We start from the raw sequence: 27,192 nt of genomic DNA, 5'->3' as shown, positions 1-27,192 counted from the left end.
CTACTCATCAAGGGAAGGAGGCAATAGGTTTGATCGGCTTCAGTTAGCAGCAATAGCGAAGAAATTGCTCGATCGGGTTCAGTTAACAGCCAGATCGATCGATCACTCGGGTTTAGTTAGACTCCAACGCCTCGCACCCAAGCGCGTATGTCTACAAGAGAAACGCGCATCACTCGGCCCCCGACCACCCACCATAACCGGGAACTCCCCGATATTTTCCTCGCCCTCACTTCTACCATAGTTTTTTCCGTCATGGACGGCCCAAAGAATGTCATGCAGCTACGTCTCCGGCCTGCCTAGGATGAAAAGCCCATTTTCTGTCATAGAAGTAGGAGGCCACCACATCTATGATGATACCGGGTTTTGTCACAATTATCGTCATAGAAGTGGCATAAGCATGACAGGAAAAAAATTCGTTCGGCCCAAAATGTCACGGATGTGTCTTTTTTTTGTAGTGTTAGTCCCCTACCTGGTGCACCAAATGTCGGTCTCTAAGAACCTACATATGAGTTGTGAGAAACAACCCTTTGAGAGTTCGGCCAGGGACTGAACACATCTAACAATACTAAGTTATGATGAACGATGGTGGGATGAACTACAGATGAACAATTGGTCAAAGAAAAACTACAGATGAATAGAAAGAACTACCAGGCTCGGACCACATTCTTGTTGTAATACCCTAATCATGCCTTGTTTCTTATTGCAATGGTAGAGAGCTACAATGTGCCTGTTATAGAGGACCTGTCGAAGGCTCCAATTGGTTGAATATGCATTGGAATAGGCTAGCCTAGCTTGTACCATGGTGGCATGGTCGCCCATGGCATGCTTGTATGAGTGATGATGACGACCTCCCGGGGCAGTGTGTTACCCCCCGGGTACTTACCTTCCTCCTCCATTCGTATACGTCAGATGGTAGCGAGGTGTTGCCACTATAGTAGTGTAGACAGCAGGCAAATCTTACTGTGGCTGATGCAGATGACTTTGTCCACACGGATCCTACCAGAGCTTACGCGTGAGGACCGGTCGTACACCCTCAGCCTGTCACCTAGAGCCGGTAGCCGTCCTTCGCGGCATGGGTTGCTGCTCATCTTCCCCGAGATTGAGGCCTTCTCTTTATGGACGTGTTGATGCATGCTCCCGGGAGGATTCCGCGAAGTAATCATGGGAGCCTATCTGTCGTCATGTCTCGAGCCGCTCTTATTGTCGTAGGCCAAAGTCCGCCGGATATTGTGGAGCCTTCAAAAGCCTTCCTTCCTATCCAAGAAAGGCGTATGACCGAATTTGGTTTAGGCCCAACGTGCCAGACTGTCACCATCCTAGTTTTATTTACGCCGATAGTGGTGGATGTCACCAGCTCATCCTAGGACGGATCCATAATCGATCTGACGTCCACCGACACCGTTCGGGTTACTGGCTCTAACGAGGAAGAGTAGGGCATGAGAGATGGCGATGCCTTGGGTGCCGTGAGCCATCTGATGTCCCATGCCCTGCTCTACCTTGTCGGCGACAGGATCAACACTCTGGGGAGCGCAGCTGGCTGCCAGACAAGCTCCGCTTAAAAATCGGTTTTATGTTGCATGTAATAATATGAATTTGAGGTGTACGGTTGTAGAATCAAATATTTGAGGCGTGACCGGTCACTGTCCGTGAACATGCCCGATCGCGTCCGTGGGTGTTTGAAGGGTCGGATTTGCCGGTTGTAGATGCTCTTACCATACACCTACATGAGCATTAGAGATTAATCAGGAATTATTGTCTTATACTTCCTCCGCCTCAAAATATGTGACTCAACTTTGTACTAACTTTGTACTGACTCAACTTTGTATTAACTTTGTACCACTTATTTTGGGATGTAGGGAGTATGAGCCCATCTATAATTCAACCTAAATGATAACGCCCACATGTGTGGCATATCTACACTTCGCCCACACGCTTTGATCTTCGTCTGTTATGTTTTGCACGAATCTTGAAGGAATCTGTTGGAATTTCCGTGCCGTGCGGGCATAGCGTGTTGTGTGGGCGTTAGGGCGCTCGACACACGTAGCATGCGGTTGCCAGCTACGCCATGTGGGCGAACCAATTCCCGCCCACACAGTCACCATCCAGTCCACGCGGCGTGTGGGTGAACTGCTCTTTCGCCCACATGACGCTCGTACGGTGATAGGTAGCAATTGCAGTTGTGCGTATGTGGCAACTAGGTAAACACACATAGCAACTATTATTCGTTGGTAGATGACAACTGCAGTTGAGCGTATGTGACAACTAGGTAAACACACATGGCAACTATGGTTGGACCACACGTGGCAACTATCGTCTAACCACATGTGGCAAGTAGTAAATCACACACGGCAACTACCATAAATTAGAGATGACAACTATAGTTAACCAAAACAGAGAGTTGCCATGTTTTTACAACTACATTTGCCATCTCGAATAACTAAAGTTGCCATCCCCGGGGTAACTAAAGCGTCATCCCACGGGTGGCATTTTTGCTTCGTGCCACACGCTGGGGTGGGGATGAGTAGTACTTGTTGGGCGTGTGGCACGAAGTAGTTGCGCCCACACATGTGGGTAGTTCTAATGTTCGCCCACACACGACCCGTGTGGGCTGTCTCCTAATTATGCCACACATGGCATGTGGGCGGATCTCTAATATGCCACACATGTGGCAGTTATCAAGGTCCATAATTCAATAGGTGGCATCGTGACCAAAATATGTTTGGTGTTAATAGTTGTAATATTTCTCTAGCAGCTGTTGCGTTTCGGCGTAGTCTTAAGCTTGTGCACCTATAACTCTATTTTTTTCCTAATTGTTTTTTTTAATAATAAAACGGCTATTGCTTCTTCCCGCCCGCTCACCATAGTCAGTTCACCGTACAGTATTATTTTCAAGGTGGTACTAAAATTGTTTCCGCATAAAAGAATTCGTCTGTTACAACGCGTCGTTGTCTGGGCCTGGGCAGCGTCAATGCTAATGGGCTTTAGAAACCTCCTCTCACCTTCTGTCTTTTTTCTCTTCCACCCGAGCAAGGAGCAACGACACAAGCGCTTCTCTCAAACAGAAACCGCCATCTTTCCGGCCTTCCGGCCGGCGGCGCACCAATGCTCCGGTCACGCCTTTGCTCCTCTTCCGCCCTCATCTCTCGCCCCCTTCTCCTCCGCCCTATTTTTCCGACTGTTAGGCGCCACGACGCTAGCCAGCACTCCAGGACCTCGTCGTCGTCTCGGACTCGAACACGAAGCAGCAGGGCAAGAGAAAAGGGCGAGGGCGGAAAATATCTCCGGTTCCTTGGAGATGTCGGCGATGTCCTGGGCGATCCGGGCCTGCGCGGTCGAGTCTGGGGCGTCGACGACGAGCCTGGCTTCCGTGGATGCGATAAGCGTTGTGCCGGGGTGGCGGCAGGGGACCCGTGGAGGACGGGGCGCGCGTGCAGTGGGTGTTCGTCGGCTGCACCGGGGTGGGCAAGGCCACCGCTGGCCGCCTCTTGCGGCACCACGGCGTGCCCCCACATCGCCACCGGAGCTCTCCTCCGAAGGCCCCCCTGTCCAAGCAGGTATTCCAGTTCCTGCACTCAATCCCGGGTCGTAATTGATAGTGGAAGAATTGGTAGCTAGAGACCCCCCCTGATGTTGACGAAAGGGAGCCTAAGGATAATTTTACCTGCAAGTGTTCCCCTGCATCAGCTACCAAATCGGCAACAATCATGGTGCTCTTAGTGTTGAAAGAGGGCTTAAATTTGTATGAGAGTCGACCAATTCGACCACATCGCCGCGCAATTCCTCTATCAACATCGGCTCATCATATACCAGCTTGCCACCATTAGTTCTAGGTGATGCAATCTGTAGGTACATGATGCATCACAATATCACATCCAGTTACACGACGCTAGCAGTTTGTTTCGGTGCAAAACTCCCTGAGGGAAAGCATCCAACTGATAGCAACTAGGACGCACCACAGCTACCCCATGCCATTAAACACATGCTCAGCACTTCAGCAGTCAGCACACCGTCACCAGACTAATTAAGGATATATACTGACTAACTGTTTTCCGTGTTGTTGGTTCGTCGCAAACAAGCCAAATTAGTTAGTTTATTATAGAATAAGTTTTTGAAGCAGATATTATGATGAACTCAGTCTGAAAACCCTCACAGGATTGTGAAGTCTGTAAGATAAACCATTAGAGCTGGTTATGAAACCTGAGTGCAAGGATGTGCAACTTGCTCGGTCAATGCCTTCAGCTTAGGATAGATTGTTCCAACCCTTTTATTTTTGTGCCGCTACGCTTCCAGTAGCAGAGGCATCAATGATTGATGACAAGGCCCAAATTAGACTAACCTGGAGGTTGTGTACAGTTTCAAAATAACAATGTAGCAGTTGCACTAGAGGAGACCATGTCCGTCACATTTCGTGGGTCCGTTGAATTTGATGAGGGGAGGGCATGGAGCCGAGAAGGTTGGATCACGCTGTTGTTAGAATTCTCACTGTGTGTCGTGTTGAAGTGTATATGTGGATTGCCTAGCCCTTTCCATTAGTTCGGACTTTTGGTTGCGTTGGCAAGTGCATGAAGCTTAGCATGGTATCAGAGCTAAGGTCTTGAGTTCAAGTCCTGGCTTTCGCAATTTATCCAAAAAATTCTTGTGGCCCCCCTTTGTGTCCACGTATAGGCCTCTTGAGTCATATGTGAGTTTCGCGCGCCGTCACTCTCTTCCATTTACACGTGTTGACTTGTCTTCACCGCGACACGTGAGAGGGGGTGTTACATTATATGTGGATTGCACTAGCCCTTTCCATCAGTTCAGACATTTTGTTGCGTTGGCTAGTGCATGAAGCTTAACATGGTATCAGAGCTAAGGTCTTGAGTTCAAGTCCTGGCTTTCGCAATTTATTTAAAAATTGTTGCTGCCCCCCTGTGTCCATGTATGAGCCTCTTGAGCCATACCTCTGAGTTTATCCACATGTTGACTTTCCGCGTCACATGTGAGAGGGGGTGTTGAAGTGTATATGTGGATTGCCTAGCCCTTTTCATCAGTTCGGACTTTTGGTTGCATTGGCAAGTGCATAAAGCTTAGCATGTCGAACCTCCCAATGGAGCTGCTGTGTTCGGCAACTGCCATGTGACGGACAGTGGCGGCAAGAGGCGCATCATCATGGTTGGACGACTAATGCTGGGCTCAGCTTTGATGCTCAATCAGAGATCGAAAACAAGGTTGCAGTACAAACACTCTTGCTCAACTAATTTAAGCTCAGTGTTAGCTGTTGATCCAACATGGATATCCTCCCCCAAATGACATCGTTGCACTGCACTGGATCTGACAAGGAGTGGATCCAGTCCAGCTAGATGTGTGATGGCACTTCCACATGGATAAGCTCTGTATCTCCCTAATTTCCCTTTTTCGGCATCTTTGTTTCCAAAGGTTGAGAAATTATGTCTTATCTCTTTAGAATTTCTTGCATGAAACTGACCATTGTTTCTTCTTTTTTTAGGAGTTAAGGTTGTATTTCTGAGGGGAGCATACGTATTATCTTGATTGGGTTGACTTTTGGCTACTGTATTATTGTTACAACTTACCAGCGAAATTGAAAGAGAGTCATGTCTGATAAGCTATTCTGCTTCAGCTGTATGCTTGTAGAGCATTTGTTTTTTCCATCCAAGTATTACTAAACTCTACCAAGTTTTATAGTTACACAACATTAACCTCTTATTGGACTTGGCTGCCATAAGAAGGAAGGATCTTCGACCGGAATCTACCCCAGGCAGGACCTCAACATCGACCTGCAGGTCCGGCCTCTCTCACTCTTTCGACTCCTTTCTTTTCGCGACCTCAAGAAGCTGCACCGGCTCATCCTCGAGGCCACCAAGCTCGTGCAATTCCGACGACTCCAGGCCCAATTTATTTCATGGCCAGTCCCCTTTCCCCTGAGTTTTTCCTTGTTCCTCCAATGGACCCATCAATAAATGCAGAATTCTGACAGCGCTTCTCCCCCCTGTGTCTTGATTGCAGCTCTATCCAAGACTCAACTGGTCCAAGTGATGCACCAAGGGGATTTGCACCAGTAAGTTAGCTAGTTCCCTCGAGAATTTCACATGGATTCCACTGTCGATTCACATGGTGTTTGACTTACTTGTTTCATCCAGATTTCACACTATCTTGCATAAATTCAGTTCTAATTTTGTACGTAATTATTCACGTTTCAAGATTTCAGGATTGTGCAGTTTCATGGTAAGAAAAGAAAATTAGGTTTGGGAACCACTTCTTTGGCATGTTGTTCCAGTAGTTCATGATGATGAGGTCTGACTCCATAATATACTAGCATTTTATTTAAATGCCAATGGGCGCAACAACATTTCAGCATGCAGTTTTTATGCGTTTTCGTTTTTAGCACATAGCTTTTGAGCAAATTGTTTTGACTGTGCAATTTGATAGAGTCCATGCCAACGCAACTCTTGCAATTCTCTAAACTCTTTCTGAATTATACAGCAAGACTCGGTTATAGTGTGGCCTTCGAATCAGAGCTACAATATTGCCTTTCTAGCTCATGGTTGGTATCAGTTTTTGTTATCATTGGTCCTTCCAAACTGAAGCTTAGAGAGATCAAAATGTTACCTGATGAAGAGCCTGGAGTGAACTATTCAACTCATCTGACAGTGTTCCACAGTTTGCCGGAACTTTGTCGGCTGATTTTCTACTTGAGGTATGTAGACAAGGAGGGTTGAATCATGGTATTTGGTTCTCTGCAACCTACACTAATATGTCCTTGGTCTTATTTTACTACTGCTGGTTGTGATTGTGGTTCATAACACTCTGATGTTGAAAGGGTGGATCAGGTCCTGTAGTAGCTATGCCCCCATCGGGTAGCTTAAGGCCCCGTTCGGAACGTCGCCTGGCTCCTGCAAAGCCAGCTTCTCGTGGGAGCCAGCGCTAGCCAGCTTCCCACGGGAGCCAGGTTCGTTCGACTGCTATGGGCGCTCCAGTTCTGCTGCATGGGCTGGCAGCCCAGGAAGGGAGCCTGAAGCCCATTCGGGGGAAGCTGCTTGATGGCCCGATTTTGTGAGGAAGGTAGGCTGGGCTGAAAAGAGTACTGCAGGCCAGATTACAAAGCTGCTTGTATTTTTTTCTGTGTATGTTTCTGCGATTTTGGCTGTACAGAGAGCAGTTTTGGGTAGTCAGAGAGTAGTTTTGGGTAGTACAAGTGCAAATAATGTAATGAACATGCAGATTTTTGAATTTCACCAAGTTTAGATAAAGAACCACAAGGTTTGAGATATGTCCAACGACAAAAGCAACGACAAAAGCTTTCTCAAATTTGCATCTGTTTGCAAATCAAAACGGGTACAGATATATACAACATGACCATGACTTCACCAACCAAGAGCAATGGCGGTAGCTAGTTCATTCCTAAACCTATCCATGTCAGGAGCACTTGCCTCCGAAGTTGAAGCATCTGATGCACTTGAAGGAATAGCATACTTCTTATATCTATCCGGAATTGTTGGAACATAATCCTGATCCCTTTCACATCGAACGAAGTGGATATCATCTTTGTCATGGAGGCGAACATAGTTGTGCAATGTCATAGTAGCTGCAACTATCTTCATCTGTGTTTGGAATGAGTAGTTTGGCATCTTGAGGAGAATTTGCCATTTCATTTTCCACACTCCAAAGGTTCTCTCTATGCAATTGCGTTTGGAGGAGTGAATCTTGTTGAACTTCTCCTTAGGAGTATTTGGAGGTGCACCTCTTTGAAAGTCAGGGACATGATACCTTTCTCCTTTGTATGGTGCTAGATATCCATCTCTATTAGGATACCCGGTATCTACAAGGTAATACTTGCCTAAATAGACAACACACATACATGTTAGTTGGAGGATAAAGTACATCATGTGTAAACTTGTAATGAAAAGAAATGCTCACCCTTTGGAGGATGGGGGAAGGAGGGCCTGTCCTTCTCAATTGCATGGTATAACACATTTGTATCATGCATAGAACCCGGTTGCCCAATTGAAGCATAAGTAAAGTGCATATCGAAGTCACATATCGCCATCACATTTTGAGTTGTCATGCCCGTCCTCCCAATGTACCTAACTTTCGGTGGGCCATCGGGAATAGAAGCTCTTATATGAGAAACATAAGCATGAGAACTTACAACTTTTGCCTTCTTCCACCACTCATTATCTTGTTTCACAGTGTTTTTCTTAAAGTCCCAACCCCCTCCAGTCTCGCGCAACTTGAGCTTCTTGAATGTGTTGTACTCACGTTTTAGCTTGGTCCATTTGTTCCTCACTTGCTTTGGTGTGTACTCAAGTCCAGTTCTCATCAAGAATTCCTTTCCCACCTCATCATATGCACTGGGTGTCAAATGAGTGCTTGGCATGTTTCCAGCCTTCACTTGTTTCACAAACAACTCCACGATAATCCGAGTATTCTCATCGGTCCATTCGGCAGACCCATTTTCTATACAAAAATGATATTACTTTACGGATACACATTACCTCAAAAATATATGCCAAACAATCAGTACCATCTCACAAATAGATACCAAAATCAGTATCCATCAGTATATAATTTTGTGCCCAACTATATGGAAAATAAACAGTAACCAGCATGAACGTGTACTGACAACATAAGGAAATTATTGACTTGATCTGAAATCAATTCATATCACAAGAAATTGGGGCTACACACAGCACAGGAACTAGGCTGAATCAGTAACATATCAGAAGAAATTGGCGCTACAGTGTGCACACGAACTTGGCTGAATCAGAGTACTACAAGAGGGGGGAGGTGGCTGCTCACCTTGAGCTGGGGGGAACGGCTTCTCTGGCGTGGATCTTGCGGCCAGGCCCGTCCAGGAGCTGTACTTCGTGCGGCTGCCGGCAGCGACCAACGGAGGAAGTGGCGGCAGATGGGGAGACGACAGCACGGCGACTTCGGGAGGCTGCTGCGAGCGGCGATGGATGGAGACTTGAGGGGCGATGCGTAGATCCGAGGGGCGGCAGCGGACGGCGGCGCGACGGCGCGGCGGCGTGGCGGCTGGCCGGCGACGGGGTGGCGGCTAGGGTTGCGAGAGCAGAGGAGGAGCGTGGGCGTTCATTTTCTGTACGAGCAGAGGAGTCGGGCCACCAGGTCGAAGGAAACGATTCGAGTCGGTATACTTCGCGGTGGCATTACTACCGTAATTTTGAGCAACTCCCGATTCTGCTTTTGGCGAAGCTGGGCCAGCTTAGCTTCTCGTCTCCGCGATAATTGCACTGGCGAATCCTCGTTTCCGCGGAGCCAGCTTCTCGAAGCGTTGCCGTTCGGTCCGGCTCCTCGGAGCGAATTTCGGAAGCCAGCTCGTGGAGAGCTTCCGAACGGGCCCATTATGCATCCTATATGTAGCTTTTCAAGATGATTAGATGTTTTATGTCAAGATGAATACATGGACAGTCCACTATTTGCAGTAAGCTATCTTTGATTTACGACCGAATTTACTTATGGTTATAGGATGGAACTTTATATTATTTTGCCATCTTCTTTCCTTTTTGAAAATAGCTACAGCAAGTAGCAGCTTAAATTGATGCGAGCAAGTAAATAACGCAATTTTCTTAATAACTTAGCGAAATTCTACAAGGCCTAAAAGTAAAATAAAAAGCAACCCGTAGTAACGCACCAGCACATCATGTGATATTTTTTCTTCTCCCTTTGCAACGCACGGGCATATTTCGTAGTTCTTCCTATAAATGTATCGAGGAGCAAGCCTTTGCGTTTTCTCTGAAAAAAAGATTGACATTCGCTGTTTTCCGAGTTTGTAAACGAGAGAATTGTCATGATAAATTGCAGCTTTTGCAGAACTTCCGGAAAAATTCTGGTGCAATTTCTGCGAGATCCCTGCCCTACAACCATTGTAGGAGAAGTTGGCACTTGCTGTCCAACATTACTTCCAGAACTTTTTAGGTCCTAGAACCACCTTACAATACCACCATTACTTTCATTATCGAGCAATTCTCATCATTGTAGGAGAAACCTCAAAGGGGAAAGAATAGATACTGATGCTGCTATACCAACTTACCAAAGCATATCCATCCTAAGCTACGGGTTCAGCTGCCGGCTAAACGCGCTCTTCGCCGTCCGTGGCACGTCGTCAAAGTTCTCCACCCCGTTGCTCTCCTGCCACGGCGAGGTTTTCGTGCCAAGGAGCGGTGCCGAATCCTTCTCGCTCATCTGCAAGAGCACACGCCGGTTAAAACCTTGTCATACGCCATTCCAGATTCAGATACTAACGTGTCAGGAAAAGTACAGACCTGGGTGTTGACGGGCAACGTGGCGCCCTCGGTCTTCTTCCTGCTCTCGGAGACGGAGAAGAAGGAGTAGAGGCCCATGCCGAAGATGGCGATGAGGATGCCGGCGAGGTTGCGGAGCGTGAAGGGGTCTTTGAGGAGAACGTAGCCGAAGGAGAGGATGAGGCACGTCTTGAGGTGGCCCAACACCTGGTACGTCACTGGCGACGTCGTGCCGATCACCAGGAAGGTGCTGAAGTTGACGCTCACCGCGATCCCGCACGACATCAGGATGAACACCTGCGCCCAGAAAGTTGGTTCAGCGCAGCTCAATTTTATTCATCTTTTACATCAACAAGTTCAGTTCTTGCTGCTGCTGCACATGTAGTACGTACCACGACTTCGAATGTGTACTCGAACGCGAAGACGTCCTTCTTTGTCAGGAGCTTGTCGACGAAGGGGCCGGTGATGAGCAGCACAGCGGATTGGTACAGGGAGGACTGGTACAGTAGCTGAGTGGAAGACACCTTGAGCCTCCTCTGGATTTGGTTGGTCAGCTTTGTTCAAGGTCAGGGAAGACGACATGAACACGAATATTCAGGGTGCAACTGCAAATGTGAACAGTCTAACAACTAGCTTAGATAGCTTGAGTTTCATGGAGGGGCAGAGCACAAGGATACGATCTGGCAGACACAGGTCGCAGCGATGGTGAGCACTGCGATGATTGAGCCGAGGAGATTGAGCTGGAGATCAGTGACCGATGCGATGCCAACTCCCAGGAGGAGGACCATGAGAGAGGCCTTGATGCTCTGGCTGCACGGTTAATGATTGTGGAGCATGAGAAAGGCTGAACTTGCTACAAGATGATCAGGAAAAAGCCTAATGCGAGAAGGAATCTGAGAAGCACCTGAACTTCTTGCTCAGAAAGATGGTCTCCAAGAGCATGGTGAAGGGTATAATAGCCAGCTTGGTCATCTGTAGCAAGACAAACATAGCAAATCCACGAGTAAGAAAACAAATGAAATGGTATGAGATATCATCAGCAGTTTGGGTGGCTTGCCTGGTAGAAGCCAACTGAGTTGAAGCCAAGGCAAAGGTTGAGGAGGCCAATGGAGATTCCATTGAGAAACCCAAAGGAGATGACAGTCTGCGCGTCGATTGGCTTCGGCTCGAAGAAGCGCAGGCGCTGCGCTATGTGAAGCGTGCAGAAGGTCACCAGCAAGTGCCAGCTCGTCAGTGTCGTCGCTGCAATATCCAAATTTCAAGCACACACAGATCAGAAAGTTCAAAGATCGAAATGTCCATTTTGTGCACTTGATGACAAAAGTGTTGTCGAACGGAGTAAGCAGCAGCAGCACCGAGAGTCTAAAACCCTGAAAGTAGTTGTACTAACCGAAGTAGAACTCAAGGGTGCTCATGAGGTACTTGTTGCAAATAACAATGGCTACTGACGACGTGACCGAGAGGCCCAGCGCGCCGGCGACGCCCATCTGGGAGCCCCCGCCGTCGGACGACATCTCCTCTTCGTCTTCTGAACCGCTTCCTCCCTGTCCTGTCCCTGGTGGTAGATCAAGGCCCAGTTGGTGAATCACAAGCTATATGATATACACTCCCTGGAGTAGGAGCGAGCAGAAGATGGTTAAGTTGACAAGTTTTTATAGCACGGTTATCCGTCAGGGAACCACGTGAGTTCGTCTATGGAAACGCAGCGTTGACATGGGCACCGCAGAAAATCCTTGCCACGTCAAGCAGTAAAACAAATTAAAGTTTCACGTGGCTTCATCTTTATAATACTCACTAAAGACCTCTTCCCATGGATAGTTGCTTAGATGAGGTGCTAAGCACATTAAATAGTTTAGCAACTCTTTTTTGAAAAAAGGTGCTTTATTACTTAAAAGGTTTAAGCATTACACCCGGACTCTGCATAACTACGATGCACACAGCTCTCTTCGGTTAAACAAGTTCTCTCACACAAACGAAAATTAAAAAGGCAAAATACAAAGAAACATGTAGAGACTGTATAATGCCTAAAGCGGAGGTGGGCCAATTCTATGATCATGCTGCCATCCATGTTGGGTAAAAGTATCCCTCGCCGTATCCTTCAATCATGTACACACTTCCGTAAACAGGTGTCGATTCTCCACACATTGTAGAGAGGACCATAAACAAAAAGTCTCGGTACATCTCTAGATAACCTGTATCAGAGAAACAACTGTAGTCCCGAATGCATTGGTGCTTAAGTTGTTGTTGCTAAGCTCCCTACATTTAATGACTTAGCTACTAAACTCTTTCATGCATTAGTGAGCTTGCTTCTTTAAATGTTTGCTCTAGGTTTGCCCGCTTGGCATTGTTTTTTCTGGGGTCACCAAACCCATCTCTCTCCTCTTAATTATTTTGTCACATCAGATTTTTTATCTACATGACATGCTTAGCACCTGTACAAGATAACTGCTACCACACAACAGTTGTCAGCAACACTACAATAGACAGTGACATGGTAGTGGTCCTTCACAGGTAGTAGTACTAGTACACAACTGGGACAAGGCAATGGCAGCTTTGGAGTGTCAAATTCTAGTGTTTCATAGTACTACCGATGACTGGTCTGCACATTCGTTGGGTGGTCACATCAGAGCATAGGATGGACTGTTAGGCACATCGACTACCGAAAGATGCTACGGATGCTCCTCCTCCTATACGTCCGAATACTCACTTCACCAGTCAGCACGTGTGTGACAGCTCACTCAGTTACTTAGCACTCATCTAGTACTCCTTGATTTGACCTAGCATGGAAACTCGAATTTGAACGTTAATTCCTCCATGAAATGCTGTCAATAATCGTAAATCTTTGTCGTCCGGAATTAAGGTGTTGATATTGCAAATGAAATAGTTGGACCGACGAATAAAATCTATAATTATTTATATTACACAAACATAGAACAATAGAAAGTGTGTATTGCTGGACTAAGGAGAAAACGGCTAGCCAGCCAATTTACGTTGATATATGCAGCACCAGCCAAACAGCTTAAAGTATTCTCAATACTTTCAAAATACCGTGATATATCAAAATTGTGGTATCTTATACCTACATGCAAAAATATTTAAGTTTTTCAGTACTATGGTTTTTTTATACTTCAATATGAAACACAGCCTAAACATTACTCCCTGATATAAGATTTTTTAGATTGGGAGTACTATAGAAAGTTTGAATCTGAAACTAAAGTGTAGGGGCCATATCCCGGGTGTTGAATACATTGATTAACTAGGAAACATATGATAGATTAGGAATTATTCTAGTTTGTCTTGTAGTACTTCAAATTGATCATACACTTCTATATATATGCCCACGAGGCTCAATCAATAAACATCAATTCCACCAATCTTCCTCTCTCCCTTCTAACACCGGGGAGATCATGCAAGTTCCTTAACCACGTTTACTTAATGTACAAGTCAAACCTTAGCAGAGAGAGGCAGAAAGTACAATCTCCAGATCGGATGTGGCAGAACTGGGGATCCAATGCTATAATTATACGACGAGGTGAAACAAAGGGCAAGCAATAAATCCGGTCGCGCCATTTGCTCCGAGAAGAAGGCAATTAGAGTTGAACGTACACTACCCCTCTCCTTATCACCCGGAAGAAGAAGAAACAGGCAGAGATATTTCCGCCTGGACGGACGGTGACACCTGCCAACAATTGGGCTCATAGTAGGACAAATGGGTGGCCAGTTCAGCGCGCCGCCACGCCAGCCACCGATGGACGCCACGTGCCAGGGCGCAGTTGGTTCGTAGCGTACACTCGAGCAGGCACGGCGCCGGCGACGAGGCCAGACGAAAAGTACGCGTCCCGTCCGTAGCAGGCGGCGGCGCTGGCTCTACTCGTCCGGTAACCTAGCGGTGTAGCAGTGCTGTGGCAGGGCAAACACCTCGCGGATTCTCCGGAGAAGCAGCACCGCTGCCGCCGCCGCCGCAAACGGGGCGACTGATCGGCGCTGCCCAGACGAACAGACGATAACCTGGCTTCGGTAGACGAAAGAACAGAGAGTACCTTCCCTTGGATCGGTCGTAAGCAGCTGCACTATATTGCTACCATAGGCGGCCACGCAGCAGATAAGATTGGAAAACCACCCGGAGAAACGAACAGACGCACGTACGTACCTCTCGGCTCTGGCTCGATTAGTTGGCGTGATGCCGGTCCACCTTCTCCGCCGGGCCCCGAGATCCTCCGCCCAGGGAGATGCTGCGCCTCCGCTGAAATTTCCCGATCGGGAGTTCGGGACTAAAGTGGGGAGGGAGAGGAGTCGTCGAGTTTCTCCGCGTGTCTCCGGGGAGGAAGAAATGGTTCGCCTTCTCAACGGCAGTTTGTTCGTGGGCTGTGCCTAGCTGTTGCTGTTGGTGTGATCAGTTGGGTGGAAAGTCTTCGAGAGACGGGGGAGGGTAGGTGGTGAACAACTCAGGCGCCCGCCCGCCCCGCCGTCACAATCATCGTCTGCTCGTCGCTTCGCCTCCGACGCCCTCACCCTCTGGGAAGTGGGGCCCGCCTTTGGTACACGCATCCCACGCACGGCTACTCTCCGGGTTCTAGGAATTTGGGTCCGTGGAAGAAATGTGCCCGGCATTAACTTATTGCTTCAAATAAAGGTGTAGAGTAGGGTTTTTTAAAAACACGAGAGACGCCTCTACATACGTGCATACACTCATCCCTATGAATGCACACACGCACACCTTATCCTATGAGCACCTCTGGGAGATTGAATCGGCACATCATCTTGATAATGAACCGGTATATTTACTTAATGAAACGCAAGTCTGAAACATTTTAAAAGTTTAAAAGAGTTTCAGAGTGAAGTAGAGAATCAGCGTAACAAGAAGATAATTTTTATAAGATCTGATAGTGGAGTTGAACATTTGAGTTGCAAGTTTAGTATGCATTTAAAACAATAAGGAATTGTTTCACAACACACGCCACCTGAAACACCATAGCTTAATAATTGTGGTTTGGCAAGAAACCTAAATTGTCGTTTCTTAACGTTTGGGGATGTGACGCTTATGTCAAGAGGCTTTAGCCTGATAAGCTCGAACCCAAAACGGAGAAATGTGCCTTCACATGATACCTAAAGAGACCATTGTGTATACTTTCTATCACGGAGCCGGGGGCAAGATCTTTGTTGTCAAGAATGGATCCTTTCTAGATAAGGAGTTTCTCTCGAAAAAAGTGAGTGGGAAAAAGTAGAGCTTGATGAGATAATCGTACCTTCTCTCGAATTGGAAATTAGCGCAACATAGAAAGATGTTCTTGTGGTGCCTACACGAACTAGGGAGGAAGTTAATGATAATGATCATGAAACTTCAAATCAAGCTACTATTGAACTTCGTAGGTCGACCAGGACTTGTACTGCCCCTGAATGGGGTGGTAATCCTATCCTGGAAGTCATATTGTTGGACAACGGTGAACCTACAAACTATGAAAAAGCAATAATGGGCCTATATTCAAACAATGGCTAGAGACCATGAAATCCAAGATAGGATCTATGTACGAAAACCAAGTATGGGGGCTTCAGTGGACTTACCCGACGACCGAAAGGCCATTGAGCACAAATGGATCTTTAAGAAGAAGACAGTCGCTAATGGTAATGTCACCTCTATAAAGCTCGACTTGTTGCAAAGGATTTTCGACAAAGTTCTACAATGAGACTTTCTCACCTATAGCGATTCTAAAGTCCGTTGGGATTATGTTACCAATTGCTGCATTTTTAGATTATGAAATCTGGAAGAAGGTCATCAAAACTGCATTCCTTAATGGTTTCCTTAAGGAAGAATTGTATATAATGCAACCGGAAGGTTTTATCGATACTAAGGATGCTAATAAGGTATGCAAGCTCTTGCGATCCATTTATGGACTGGTGCAACCATCTCGGAGTTGGAATATTCGCTTTGATGAGGTGATCAAAGTCTTTGGTTTTATCCAAGCTTATGGAGAAGTTTGTATTTACAAGAAAGTGATGAGAGCTCTGTAGCATTTCTAATATTGTTTGTAGATGACATATTATTGATTAAAAATGATATAAAATCTTTGAAAAGCATAAAGGGTTATTTAAACAAGAGTTTTTCTAAGAAAGACCTTGGTGAATCTGTTTACATATTGGGCATCAAGATCTACATAGATAGATCAAGACGGACTGTCAAAACGTACATATCTTGACAAAGTTGTGAAGAAGTTCAAAATGGACCAGTTGAAAAAGGGGTTCTTGCCTGTGTTGCAAGGTGTGAAGTTGATTAAGATTCAAAACTCGACCACGGCAGAAGAAAGAGAAAGGGTGAAAGTCGTTCCCTATGCCTCAGCCATAGGCTCTATCATATATGACATGCTGTGTAGTGATAACCAACAAGTATAGGGGATCGTTTGTAGTTTTCTTTGATAAATTAGAGTGTCGAACTCAACAAGGAGCTAAAGGTAGAACAAATAATCCCTCAAGTTCTATCGACCACCAATACAACTCTATGCACACTTGACGTTTGCTTTACCTAAAACAAGTATGAAACTATTTTGTAAGAATAAAACTACGAGTACTTTGCGAGAATAAACTAAGAATAAATTGCAAGGTAACAAAAGTGGATAGCTTTTATCAACAAAAAAGTCATTTGTCCCTAGGCAATCGATAACAAGTGCTGGTAATCATTCTTGTAATTTTATATGAGGGAGAGGCTTGACATAACATACTTTCTCTACTTGGATCATATGCACTTATGATTGGACCCCTAGAAAGCATCTGCAACTACTAAAGATCATTAAGGTCATGAAACCCAACCATAGCATTAAGTATCAAGTCCTCTTTACTCCCATACGCCATAACCCACTTATCCACATTTAGGCTGTTGTCACCCCCGCAACACCGACAATAAGCAAATCATAAACATATTGCAACACCCTACAGTGGGGCCCCTCACGTTTGCGCGAGATGGAGGGCACTGTATGACAGCACCATAAATAAAATATACAATCATACCAACCAAGATCACGATTAACCCACATGACAAAACAGATCCACTCAAACATCATAGGCTAGCCAAATATCATCGGGAAGTAATATATGGAGTTGAGCACCAGGTTTAAGTGGAGATTACAGTGCATAGAGGGGGAGAAAGTTTGTGTTGACGGTAGCAAGATTGTTGATATAGATCACCGTCACGATCCTAGCCCCGGCGACGTTCCGGCGCCACCGGGAAAGAGGGGGGAGAGAGCCCCCCTCCTCCTTCTTATTCCTTGGCCTCCCCGCTAGATGGGAGGAGAGTTCCCCCTCTGGTCCATGGCCTCCATGGAGGCAGATGATACGTCTCCAACGTATCTATAATTTTTGATTGTTCCGTGTTATTATATTATCTACTTTGGATGTTTAATGGGCTTTAATATGCCCTTTCATATTATTTTTGGGACTAACCTATTAACCGGAGGCCCAGTGCCAGTTTCAGTTTTTTTACCTATTTTAGTGTTTTGCAGAAAAGGAATATCAAACAGAGTCCAAACGGAATGAAACCTTCGCGAGGATCTTTCATGGACCGAAAGCAATCCAGAAGACTTGGAGTTGAAGTTTGGGACTCTACGAGGAGGCCACGAGGCAGGAGGGCGTGCCTAGGGGGGTAGGCGCGCCTCCCACCATCGTGGGCCCCTTGTAGCTCCACCAACGTACTTCTTTCACCTATATATACTCTAATACCCTAGAAACATCAGGGGGAGCCACGAAACCACTTTTCCACCACCGCAACCTTTTGTACTCGTGAGATCCCATCTTGGGGCCTTTTCCGGTGATCTGCCGGAGGGGGAATCGATCACGGAGGGCTTCTACATCAACACCATTGCCTCTCCGATGAAGCGTGAGTAGTTTACCACAGACCTTCGGGTCCATAATTATTAGCTAGATGGATTCTTCTCTCTCTTTGGTTCTCAATACCAAGTTCTCCTCAATGTTCTTGGAGATCTATCCGATGTAGTACTCTTTTGCGGTGTGTTTGCCGAGATCCGATGAATTGTGGATTTATGAACTTGATTATCTATGAATATTATTTGATTCTTCTCTGAATTCTTATATGCATGATTTGATATCTTTGCAAGTCTCTTAGAATTATCGGTTTAGTTTGGCCAACTAGATTGATCTTTCTTGCAATGGGAGAAGTGCTTAGCTTTGGGTTCAATCTTGCGGTGTCCTTTCCTAGTGACGGTAGGGGCAGCAAGACACGTATTGTATTGTTGCGATCGAGGATAAAAAGATGGGGTTTATATCATATTGCTTGAGTTTATCCCTCTACATCATGTCATCTTGCTTAATGCGTTACTCCGTTCTTATGAACTTAATACTCTAGATGCATGCTGGATAGCGGTGATGTGTGGAGTAATAGTAGTAGATGCAGAATCGTTTCGGTCTACTTGACACGGACGTGATGCCTATCTTCATGATCATTGCTTTAGATGTCATCATAATTATGCTCTTTTCTATCAATTGCTCGGCAGTAATTTGTTCACCCACCGTAATACATGCTATCTTGAGAGAAGCCACTAGTGAAACCTATGGCCCCCGGGTCTCTTTCCTATTTGCATCTCTTTTATTTACATCGCATCTCGTTTATTATTTTGCAATCTTTACTTTCCAATCTATACAACAAAAATACCAAAAATATTTACTTTACTATCTCTATTAGATCTCACTTTTGCGAGTGACCGTGAAGGGATTGACAACCCCTTTATCGCGTTGGTTGCAAGGTTCTTGATTGTTTGTGCAGGTACTAGGTGACTTGTGTGTCGTCTCCTACTGGATTGATACCTTGGTTCTCAAAACTGAGGGAAATACTTACGCTACTTTGCTGCATCACCCTTTCCTTTTCAAGGGAAAACCAACGCATGCTCAAGAGGTAGCAAGAAGGATTTCTGGCGCCGTTGCCGGGGAGATCTATGCCAAGTCAAGACATACCAAGTACCCATCATAAACTCTTCTCCCTCGCATTACATTATTTGTCATTCGCCTCTCAGTATCCTCTCCCCCACTTCTAAAATGATTTTCGAAAACCTTTGCCTTTTCTTCGCCCCTCTTCCGTTCGTCTCTTTTCGCTTGCTTCTTGTGTTATTGGGTGTTAGTGTGCCTGTTTGCTTTCATGGCTCTGCCAAAAAGTGTTGAACCTCACCTTAGGAGGTTGTAAGAAGTTGAAAGCAATGTTAGAAGCTTTATGTCTTTACAATTTGAGCATAATAATTTCTTCAGAAACGAGATGATAATAATGATGAAGATCTAAAAGTGATTGATGTGACTCCTATTAAATCTTTGTTTTCCAATATGAATCTTCATAAAGAAGGGACTGGAGATGAGTCAACTTTAGTTAAAAGGCGTCCCAATGCTTCGGAGTTTTTAGATCTAGATGCAAAAATTGATAAAAGTGGGATTGAAGAGGTCAAAACTTTACATAGCAATGAACCCACTATTTTAGATTTCAAGGGATTTAATTATGATAATCGCTCTTTGATAGATTGTATTTCCTTGTTGCAATCCGTGTTAAATTCTCCTCATGCTTATAATCAAAATAAAGCTTTTACTAAACATATCGCTGATGCTTTAATGCAATCTTATGAAGAAAAGCTTGAACTAGAAGTTTCTATCCCTAGAAAACTTTATGATGAGTGGGAACCTACTATTAAAATTAAGATTAAAGATTCTGAATGCTATGCTTTGTGTGATTTGGGTGCTAGTATTTCCACGATTCCAAAAACTTTATGTGATGTGCTAGATTTCCGTGAATTTGATGATTGTTCTTTAAATTTGCATCTTGCGGATTTCACCATTAAGAAACCTATGGGAAGAATTAATGATGTTCTTATTGTTGCAAATAGGAATTATGTGCCCGTAGATTTCATTGTTCTTGATATAGATTGCAATCCTACATGTCCTATTATTCTTGGTAGAGCTTTCCTTAGAACGATTGGTGCAATTATTGACATGAAAGAAGGAAACATTAGATTCCAATTTCCGTTAAGGAAAGGCATGGAACATTTTTCTAGGAAGTAAAAATAAATTTCCTTATGAATCTATTATGAGAGCCACTTATGGATTGCACACCGAAGATGGCAATACCTAGATCCATTCTTGTTTTTATGCCTAGCTAGAGGCGTTAAACGATAGCGCTTGTTGGGAGGCAACCGAATTTTATTTTTGTTCTTTGCTTTATGCTCCTGTTTAGTAATAAATAATTCATCTAGCTTCTGGTTAGATGTGGTTTTATGTTTTAATTAGTGTTTGTGCCAAGTAGAACCTTTGGGAAGACTTGGGTGAAGTCTTTGCGATCTTGCTGTAAAAAACAGAAACTTTTGCGCACACGAGAATAGCTGTCATTTTTTACTGTAGAGTGATTTTAGGTTGATTATTTTTGCAGATGATTAATAGAAAAATTCCTCACGTCCAACAATTTATTTCAGAATTTTTAGAGTTACAGAAGTATTCAAAAGTTACAGATTGCTACAGGCTGTTCTGTTTTTGACAGATTCTGTTTTTCGTGTGTTGTTTGCTTATTTTGATGAATCTATGAGTAGTATAGGGGGAGTATGAACCATAGAGAAGTTGGAATACAGTAGGTTTAACACCAATATAAATAAATAAAGAGTTAATTACAGTACCTTAAAGTGGTGGTTTATTTTCTTATACTAACAGAGCTCATGAGATTTTATGTTGAAGTTTTGTGTTGTGAAGGTTTCAAGTTTTGGGTAAAGATTTGATGGATTTTGAAGTAAGGAGTGGCAAGATCCTAAGCTTGGGGATGCGCAAGGCACCCCAAGATAATTCAAGGACAACCAAAAGCCTAAACTTGGGGATGCCCCGGAAGGCATCCCCTCTTTCGGCTTCGTCTATCGGTAACTTTACTTGAGGCTATATTTTTATTCACTACATGATATGTGTTTTGCTTGGAGCGTCTTGTATGATTTGAGTCTTTGTTTTTTAGTTTACCATAATCATCCTTGTTGTACACACCTTTTGGGAGAGACACGCATGAATCGGAATTTATTAGAATACTCTATGTGCTTCACTTATATCTTTTGAGATAGACAATTTTGCTCTAGTGCTTCGCTTATATCTTTTTAGAGCACGGTGGTGGTTTTATTTTATAGAAATTATTGATCTCTCATGCTTCAATTATATTATTTTGAGAGTATTTTAGAACAGCATGGTAATTTGCTTTGGTTATAAAATTAGTCCTAATATGATGGGCATCCAAGATGGGTATAATAAAATCTTTCATATAAAGTGCATTGAATACTATGAGAAGTTTGATGCTTGATGATTGTTTTGAGATATGAGGATGGTGATATTAGAGACATGCTAGTTGAGTAGTTTTGAATTTGAGGAATACTTGTGCTAAAGTTTGTGATTCCCGTAGCATGCACGTATGGTGAACCGTTATGTGATGAAGTTGGAGCATTGATTTATTTATTGATTGTCTTCCATATGTGTGGAGGTCGGATCGCGCGATGGTTAACTCCTACCAACCCTTCCCCTAGGAGCATGCGTGTAGTACTTTGTTTTGATTACTTGTAGATTTTTGCAACAAGTATGTGGATTCTTTATGACTAATGTTGAGTCCATGGATTATACGCACTCTTACCCTTCCACCATTGCTAGCCTCTCTAGTACCGCACAACTTTCGCCGGTACCATACACCCACCATATACCTTCCTCAAAACAGCCACCATACCTACCTATTATGGCATTTCCATAGCCATTCCGAGATATATTGCCATGCAACTTTCCACCGTTCCGTTTATTATGACACGCTCCATCATTGTCATATTGCTAGCATGATCATGTAGTTGACATCATATTTGTGTCAAAGCCATCATTCAAAATTTTTCATACATGTCACTCTTGAATCATTGCACATCTTGGTACACCGCCGGAGGCATTCACATAGAGTCATATTTTGTTCTAAGTATCGATTTGTAATTCTTGAGTTGTAAGTAAATAAAAGTGTGATGATCTTCATTATTAGAGCATTGTCCCATGTGAGGAAAGGATGATGGAGACTATGATTCCCCCACAAGTCGGGATGAGACTCCGGACTAAATAAATAAATAAAAAGAGGCCATAAAAAAAGAGAAAATGCCCAAAAAATTAGAGAAAAATAGAGAAGGGACAATGCGACTATCCTTTTACCACACTTGTGCTTCAAAGTAGCACCATGATCTTCATAATAGAGAGTCCCCTATGTTGTCACTTTCATATACTAGTGGGAATTTTTCATTATAGAACTTGGCTTGTATATTCCAATGATGGGCTTCTTGAAAAGTGCCCTAGGTCTTCGTGAGCAAGCAAGTTGGATGCACACCCACTTAATTTCTTTTGTTGAGCTTTCATAAACTTATAGCTCTAGTGCATCCGTTGCATGGCAATCCCTACTCACTCGCATTGATATCTATTAATGGGCATCTCCATAGCCCGTTGATACGCCTAGTTGATGTGAGACTATCTTCTCCTTGTCTGTCTTCTCCACAACCACCATTCTATTCCACCTATAGTGTTATGTCCTTGGCTCACACTCATGTATTGCGTGAAGATTGAAAAGTTTGAAAATACTAAAGTCTGAAACAATTGCTTGGCTGAAAGCGGGGTTGTGCATGATTAAATACTTTGTGTGATGAAGATAGATCATAGCCAGACTATATGATTTTGTAGGGATAACTTTCTTTGGCCATGTTATTTTGAGAAGACATAGTTGCTTTGTTAGTATGCTTGAAGTATTATTGTTTTTATGTCAATATTAAACTTTTGTCTTGAATCTTTCGGATTTGAACATTTAAAGGATCGATATAGTTGACTAGAGGGGGTGAATAGGCAACTAACAATTTTTAGCTTTACTTTACCAAATTAAACTTTGCATCAAAGTAGGTTGTCTAGATATGCAACTAGGTGAACAACCTATATGATGCAACAACAACAAGCACACAAACAAGCAAGGGATATAACACAAGTAAGCTTGCAAAAGTAAAGGCACGAGATAACCAAGAGTGGAGCCGGCGAAGACGATGATGTGTTACCGAAGTTCCTTCCTTTTGAGGGGAAGTACGTCTCTGTTAGAGCGGTGTGGAGGCACAATGCTCCCCAAGAAGCCACTAGGGCCACCGTATTCTCCTCATGCCCTCACACAATGCGAGATGCCGTGATTCCACTATTGGTGCCCTTGAAGGCGGCGATCGAACCTTTACAAACAAGGTTGGGGCAATCTCCACAACTTAATTGGAGGCTCCCAACGACACCACGAAGCTTCACCACAATGGACTTTGGCTCCGAGGTGACCTCAACCGTCTAGGGGTGCTCAAACACCCAAGAGTAACAAGATCCGCTAGGGATTAGTGAGGGAATCAAATTTCTCTTGGTGGAAGTGTAGATCGGGGCCTTCTCAACCAATCCCGAGCAAATCAACAAGTTTGATTGGCTAGGGAGAGAGATCGGGCGAAAATGGAGCTTGGAGCGACAATGGAGCTTGGGAATGAAAGAGCTGGTCAACTAGAGGAAGAAGACACCCCTTATATAGTGGAGAGACAAATCCAACCGTTATCCACTTACTCAGCCCGCGACCTAAGATACTACTGCTCCAGACAAGCAGTACTACCGCAGGGGCTTACGGTACTACCGCGGCGGACCGTAGTACTACCGCTGCTACGGCATGAGCTAGTCCAGGCCAGAGTCGCCAAGGCTGAGGGCGGTACTGCTGCTGACGTGGTACTACCGCTCCCCCTTGCGGTACTACCGCAAGGCCAGATTGGACTAGCCTGGGAAGGGCGCGGATGAATAAAAATACATCTGTGCCAACTTCCGCTGAAAATCAAACAGTGCAAAAATCTGACATGGTACTACAGCGCCTGGCATGCGGTACTACCGCGCAGGGAGCAGATGTAAAAAATTACATCCGCCCCTACTTCCGCTCGTGTCGCTGTGCCAGACCAAGACTCACGGTACTACCGCGCACATGGGGCAGTACTACCGTGCAGGGCACGGATGTAAAAAATTACATCCGCCCCTACAGCCACACGAGTGGCTGAGTCTGGTCTGAGGCCACGGTACTATAGCTCCTTGGGAGCGGTACTACTGTGTGCGCCTACGGTACTATCGCAAGGGCTTGCGGTACTACTGCAGGGGCCTGCGGTACTACCGCTCTTAGGAGCAGTACTACCGCATGCCTCAGAACAGCAACACTAGGAATCCTTCTTTTTGCATAAATATGAAGACAACGGAGGATGCTCCAAAGGGCAAAGGGAAAGGCGGTGCAAAGCGAGTAAACGTGTACATGATGATTCCATCCAAACCTTTCCACCGCGGACCCCCTCTTAATAGTACGGCTATCCTATGACTCAAATCCACCAAAAGAGACGTAGAACACCGCTGTCTTCAATAGTCTTCAAGGGGTACCAAACCGTCTTGTGCCTAGCGATGAAGCGACTGAAATACTCAAGGCACACGATTAGTCCGCAAAAGCATTGTCATCAATCACCAAAACACCTTAGGGCTAAATATGCCCTTACAATCTCCCCCTTTTTGGTGGATTGATGACAATACGGGATTTGCACAAAGGGAAATAATATAGAACATAAGCAAACCCCACAATTCTAAAATATAGACGAGCTCCCCCTAGATGCGTGCTATCTAGATAAGTGCTTTGGACTGCACGACACGTATACTAGGATCAACACTCCCCCTATATTTTATAAACAATGCATATCTTGCAAAAATAAGGCTAACACTAAAACAAGATAGAAAATATGAGCATAACATAACTAGCACAATATATCATAAGCTCAATAAAGTATGATAGAGTGCATATGTCTTACACCATATGATAGACCAAGTCTCACGAGCAAACTAAACCAAAGCAAGCAAGGTTCGATGGAACAAATGCGAGCAAAGCAAACACAAACACGACACAAGAAGCACGACACACGACTCACAAATCCCTAGACTCTCTCCCCCTTTGGCATCGAGACGCCAAAAAGGCAGAGAGGACACCTACAACACAAGTGGTGGCTCAAGCAGAGTAATCAGACGCACGGTCCTCGTCAGACTCGGCAGCAGGAACGGTCTCCTCGACGTCCTCCTCAGAATTAGTCCACTTGAAGCCTTGTTTCACCATCCACTTAGCCTCTGGAGTGATGCGATCCTCAGAACCGCCAGAAACATCCTCTCCAAACAGGCTCATTATCTTCTTGTCGTGGCAGCGACTCTCCTTGGAGGCAACGTGAGTCCTATACTGTCCCTTTTCCTGCATGCAGAACAAGGTCTTCATCTTGTTCTTCAGCCTCTTAGCCCAAGATGGCTCAAAGGTGGGAGTGAAACCCTCAGAGCTGTCCTCGTCCGCTGACTCCTCCTCATCCTCATCTGCATCCACATCCATGGAGCCATGGCCTCAACACGAGAAGTGGTGTTAGCCCACCGAGTCTTGACACGGAGCCGGATGGAATCATGTCGAATCCAATCAGGGGCCTCAAAGTCATCCTAAGGGTAGAGCTTCTCCCAAGTTGCTGAGTTCAACTGAAACAGATAAGGCCCATAGATGGGGACCTTGTGGTTGAAGACCGCAGACCGAAGCTCACACCACATGATATGTGAGACATCAAGTGGTAGCGTCTGAGAGCTGCGCGCTTCTTCACACAAGAGCAACATGTCCACAAGATAAGCATGCACCTTCTCCTTGTCACCAATGCGCGGAAAGAGAGAGTTGCAGAAGATCCGGTACATGATGTCAAGGAAGGATTTGAGCACCCACGATGACTTGCCACTTGAGAGGTTCTTCTCAACATAGAAGGGCTGAAGCTTGTTCTTGTTGGCTGACTCGGGATTGGCATGAGGATGAACACCTTGGGGTGTGGCGAGCCCCTCATCCTGAACATCAAGCAAGGTCATGAACTCCTTCCATGTAGCAGTCAGCTGCCGACCATTGGTCATCCAAGTCAAAGTCCGGTCCTCATTAGGATGGAAGTACACCGAGGCAAAGAACTGAGCCACAATCTCAGGATCATAGTCTTGGTGAAAGAGATGATATGCTCAATGCCAAACTGCTCCACAAGGCCCAGAACCTCACCAAAGTAGTCCCGGTACTTCTCTTCCCTCATATGATGCATGTCGATCCAGCGCACATCCACATAGATGTTTCGCTTGGCCTTGATCACATCCAGATAAATGAGATTTTGTTGCTTGGTCCAGAACAGGTCATTCCCTCGAAAGTTGGCATGAGGATTCACATAGGGATTGATCTTCCTTCGAGAGATGAACTCAGCAAGTGGTATCTCATCCATACCCATGTTGGGTTCCTTGTCCTTTGTGGCAGTGGTCTTGGTCTTGCGTTGGGGGGCACGGGAGCCCTCAGGAGCTTCATCTTGATTATGCAGATGCTTGGAGCCCGTGTCACGGCTTGTATTGGAATGGTGTCGGTGTCAAAACCGGCGGATCTCGGGTAGGGGGTCTCGAACTGTGCGTCTAGGCGGATGGTAACAGGAGACAAGGGACACGATGTTTTTACCCAGGTTCGGGCCCTCTCGATGGAGGTAAAACCCTACTCCTGCTTGATTAATATTGATGATATGGGTAGTACAAGAGTAGATCTACCACGAGATCAGAGAGGCTAAACCCTAGAAGCTAGCCTATGGTATGATTGTTGTTTGTCCTATGGACTAAAACCCTCCAGTTTATATAGGCACCGAAGAGGGTTAGGGTTACACAGAGTCGGTTACAATGGTAGGAGATCTACATATCTGTATCACCAAGCTTGCCTTCCACGCCAAGGAAAGTCCCATCCGGACACGGGACGAAGTCTTCAATCTTGTATCTTCATAGTCCAGGAGTCCGGCCAATGGTCATAGTCTGGCTATCCGGACACCCTCTAATCCGGGACTCCATCAGTAGCCCCCGAACCAGG

At 45.1% G+C, this 27,192-nt stretch overlaps 3 protein-coding genes across 3 annotated transcripts; 1 reads left to right on the top strand and 2 right to left on the bottom strand.

The window, feature by feature from the left end:
• The first annotated feature begins 3,040 nt into the window (after positions 1 to 3,040).
• LOC119304636 lies at positions 3,041 to 5,896 on the top strand. Its single transcript, XM_037581606.1, has 2 exons — positions 3,041 to 3,554; positions 5,486 to 5,896. The coding sequence occupies exons 1-2, from the start codon at positions 3,103 to 3,105 to the stop codon at positions 5,490 to 5,492; spliced, it is 459 nt and encodes a 152-aa protein (XP_037437503.1). The 5' UTR covers positions 3,041 to 3,102; the 3' UTR covers positions 5,493 to 5,896.
• Positions 5,897 to 7,202: 1,306 nt separating this feature from the next.
• LOC119333088 lies at positions 7,203 to 9,153 on the bottom strand. The gene is made up of 3 exons (XM_037606113.1): positions 8,797 to 9,153; positions 7,915 to 8,454; positions 7,203 to 7,834 (listed from the first exon to the last, which is right to left on the bottom strand). Exons 2-3 carry the CDS (start codon positions 8,372 to 8,374, stop codon positions 7,362 to 7,364), a joined length of 933 nt encoding a protein of 310 aa, XP_037462010.1. The 5' UTR covers positions 8,375 to 8,454; positions 8,797 to 9,153; the 3' UTR covers positions 7,203 to 7,361.
• Positions 9,154 to 9,809: 656 nt separating this feature from the next.
• On the bottom strand, positions 9,810 to 14,688 carry LOC119333077 (UDP-xylose transporter 1-like). The gene is made up of 8 exons (XM_037606105.1): positions 14,413 to 14,688; positions 11,653 to 11,817; positions 11,320 to 11,504; positions 11,167 to 11,234; positions 10,940 to 11,072; positions 10,655 to 10,816; positions 10,284 to 10,559; positions 9,810 to 10,203 (listed from the first exon to the last, which is right to left on the bottom strand). The coding sequence occupies exons 2-8, from the start codon at positions 11,774 to 11,776 to the stop codon at positions 10,072 to 10,074; spliced, it is 1,080 nt and encodes a 359-aa protein (XP_037462002.1). The 5' UTR covers positions 11,777 to 11,817; positions 14,413 to 14,688; the 3' UTR covers positions 9,810 to 10,071.
• Positions 14,689 to 27,192: the final 12,504 nt, after the last annotated feature.

Source organism: Triticum dicoccoides, chromosome 1B, assembly GCF_002162155.2.
Source record: "Triticum dicoccoides isolate Atlit2015 ecotype Zavitan chromosome 1B, WEW_v2.0, whole genome shotgun sequence".
In the NCBI taxonomy this organism is placed as follows: Eukaryota; Viridiplantae; Streptophyta; class Magnoliopsida; order Poales; family Poaceae; genus Triticum; species Triticum dicoccoides.
The sequence above is the reverse complement of the archived record's forward strand: the minus strand, read 5'-3'. Positions and strand labels throughout refer to the sequence as shown.

Bases quoted from the DNA above. Each gene is read 5' to 3' on its own strand.
- LOC119304636 (XM_037581606.1), top strand. From the start codon at position 3,103: ATGCTCCGGTCACGCCTTTGCTCCTCTTCCGCCCTCATCTCTCGCCCC.
- LOC119333077 (XM_037606105.1), bottom strand. From the start codon at position 11,776: ATGTCGTCCGACGGCGGGGGCTCCCAGATGGGCGTCGCCGGCGCGCTG. The intron at 11,235-11,319 runs GCAAGCCACCCA...GTCTTGCTACAG, and splicing joins ACTCAGTTGGCTTCTACCAG to ATGACCAAGCTGGCTATTAT. The intron at 11,073-11,166 runs GTGCTTCTCAGA...TTAACCGTGCAG, and splicing joins TTTCTGAGCAAGAAGTTCAG to CCAGAGCATCAAGGCCTCTC.
- LOC119333088 (XM_037606113.1), bottom strand. From the start codon at position 8,374: ATGCCAAGCACTCATTTGACACCCAGTGCATATGATGAGGTGGGAAAG. The intron at 7,835-7,914 runs GTGAGCATTTCT...TTGTCTATTTAG, and splicing joins CTTCCCCCATCCTCCAAAGG to GCAAGTATTACCTTGTAGAT.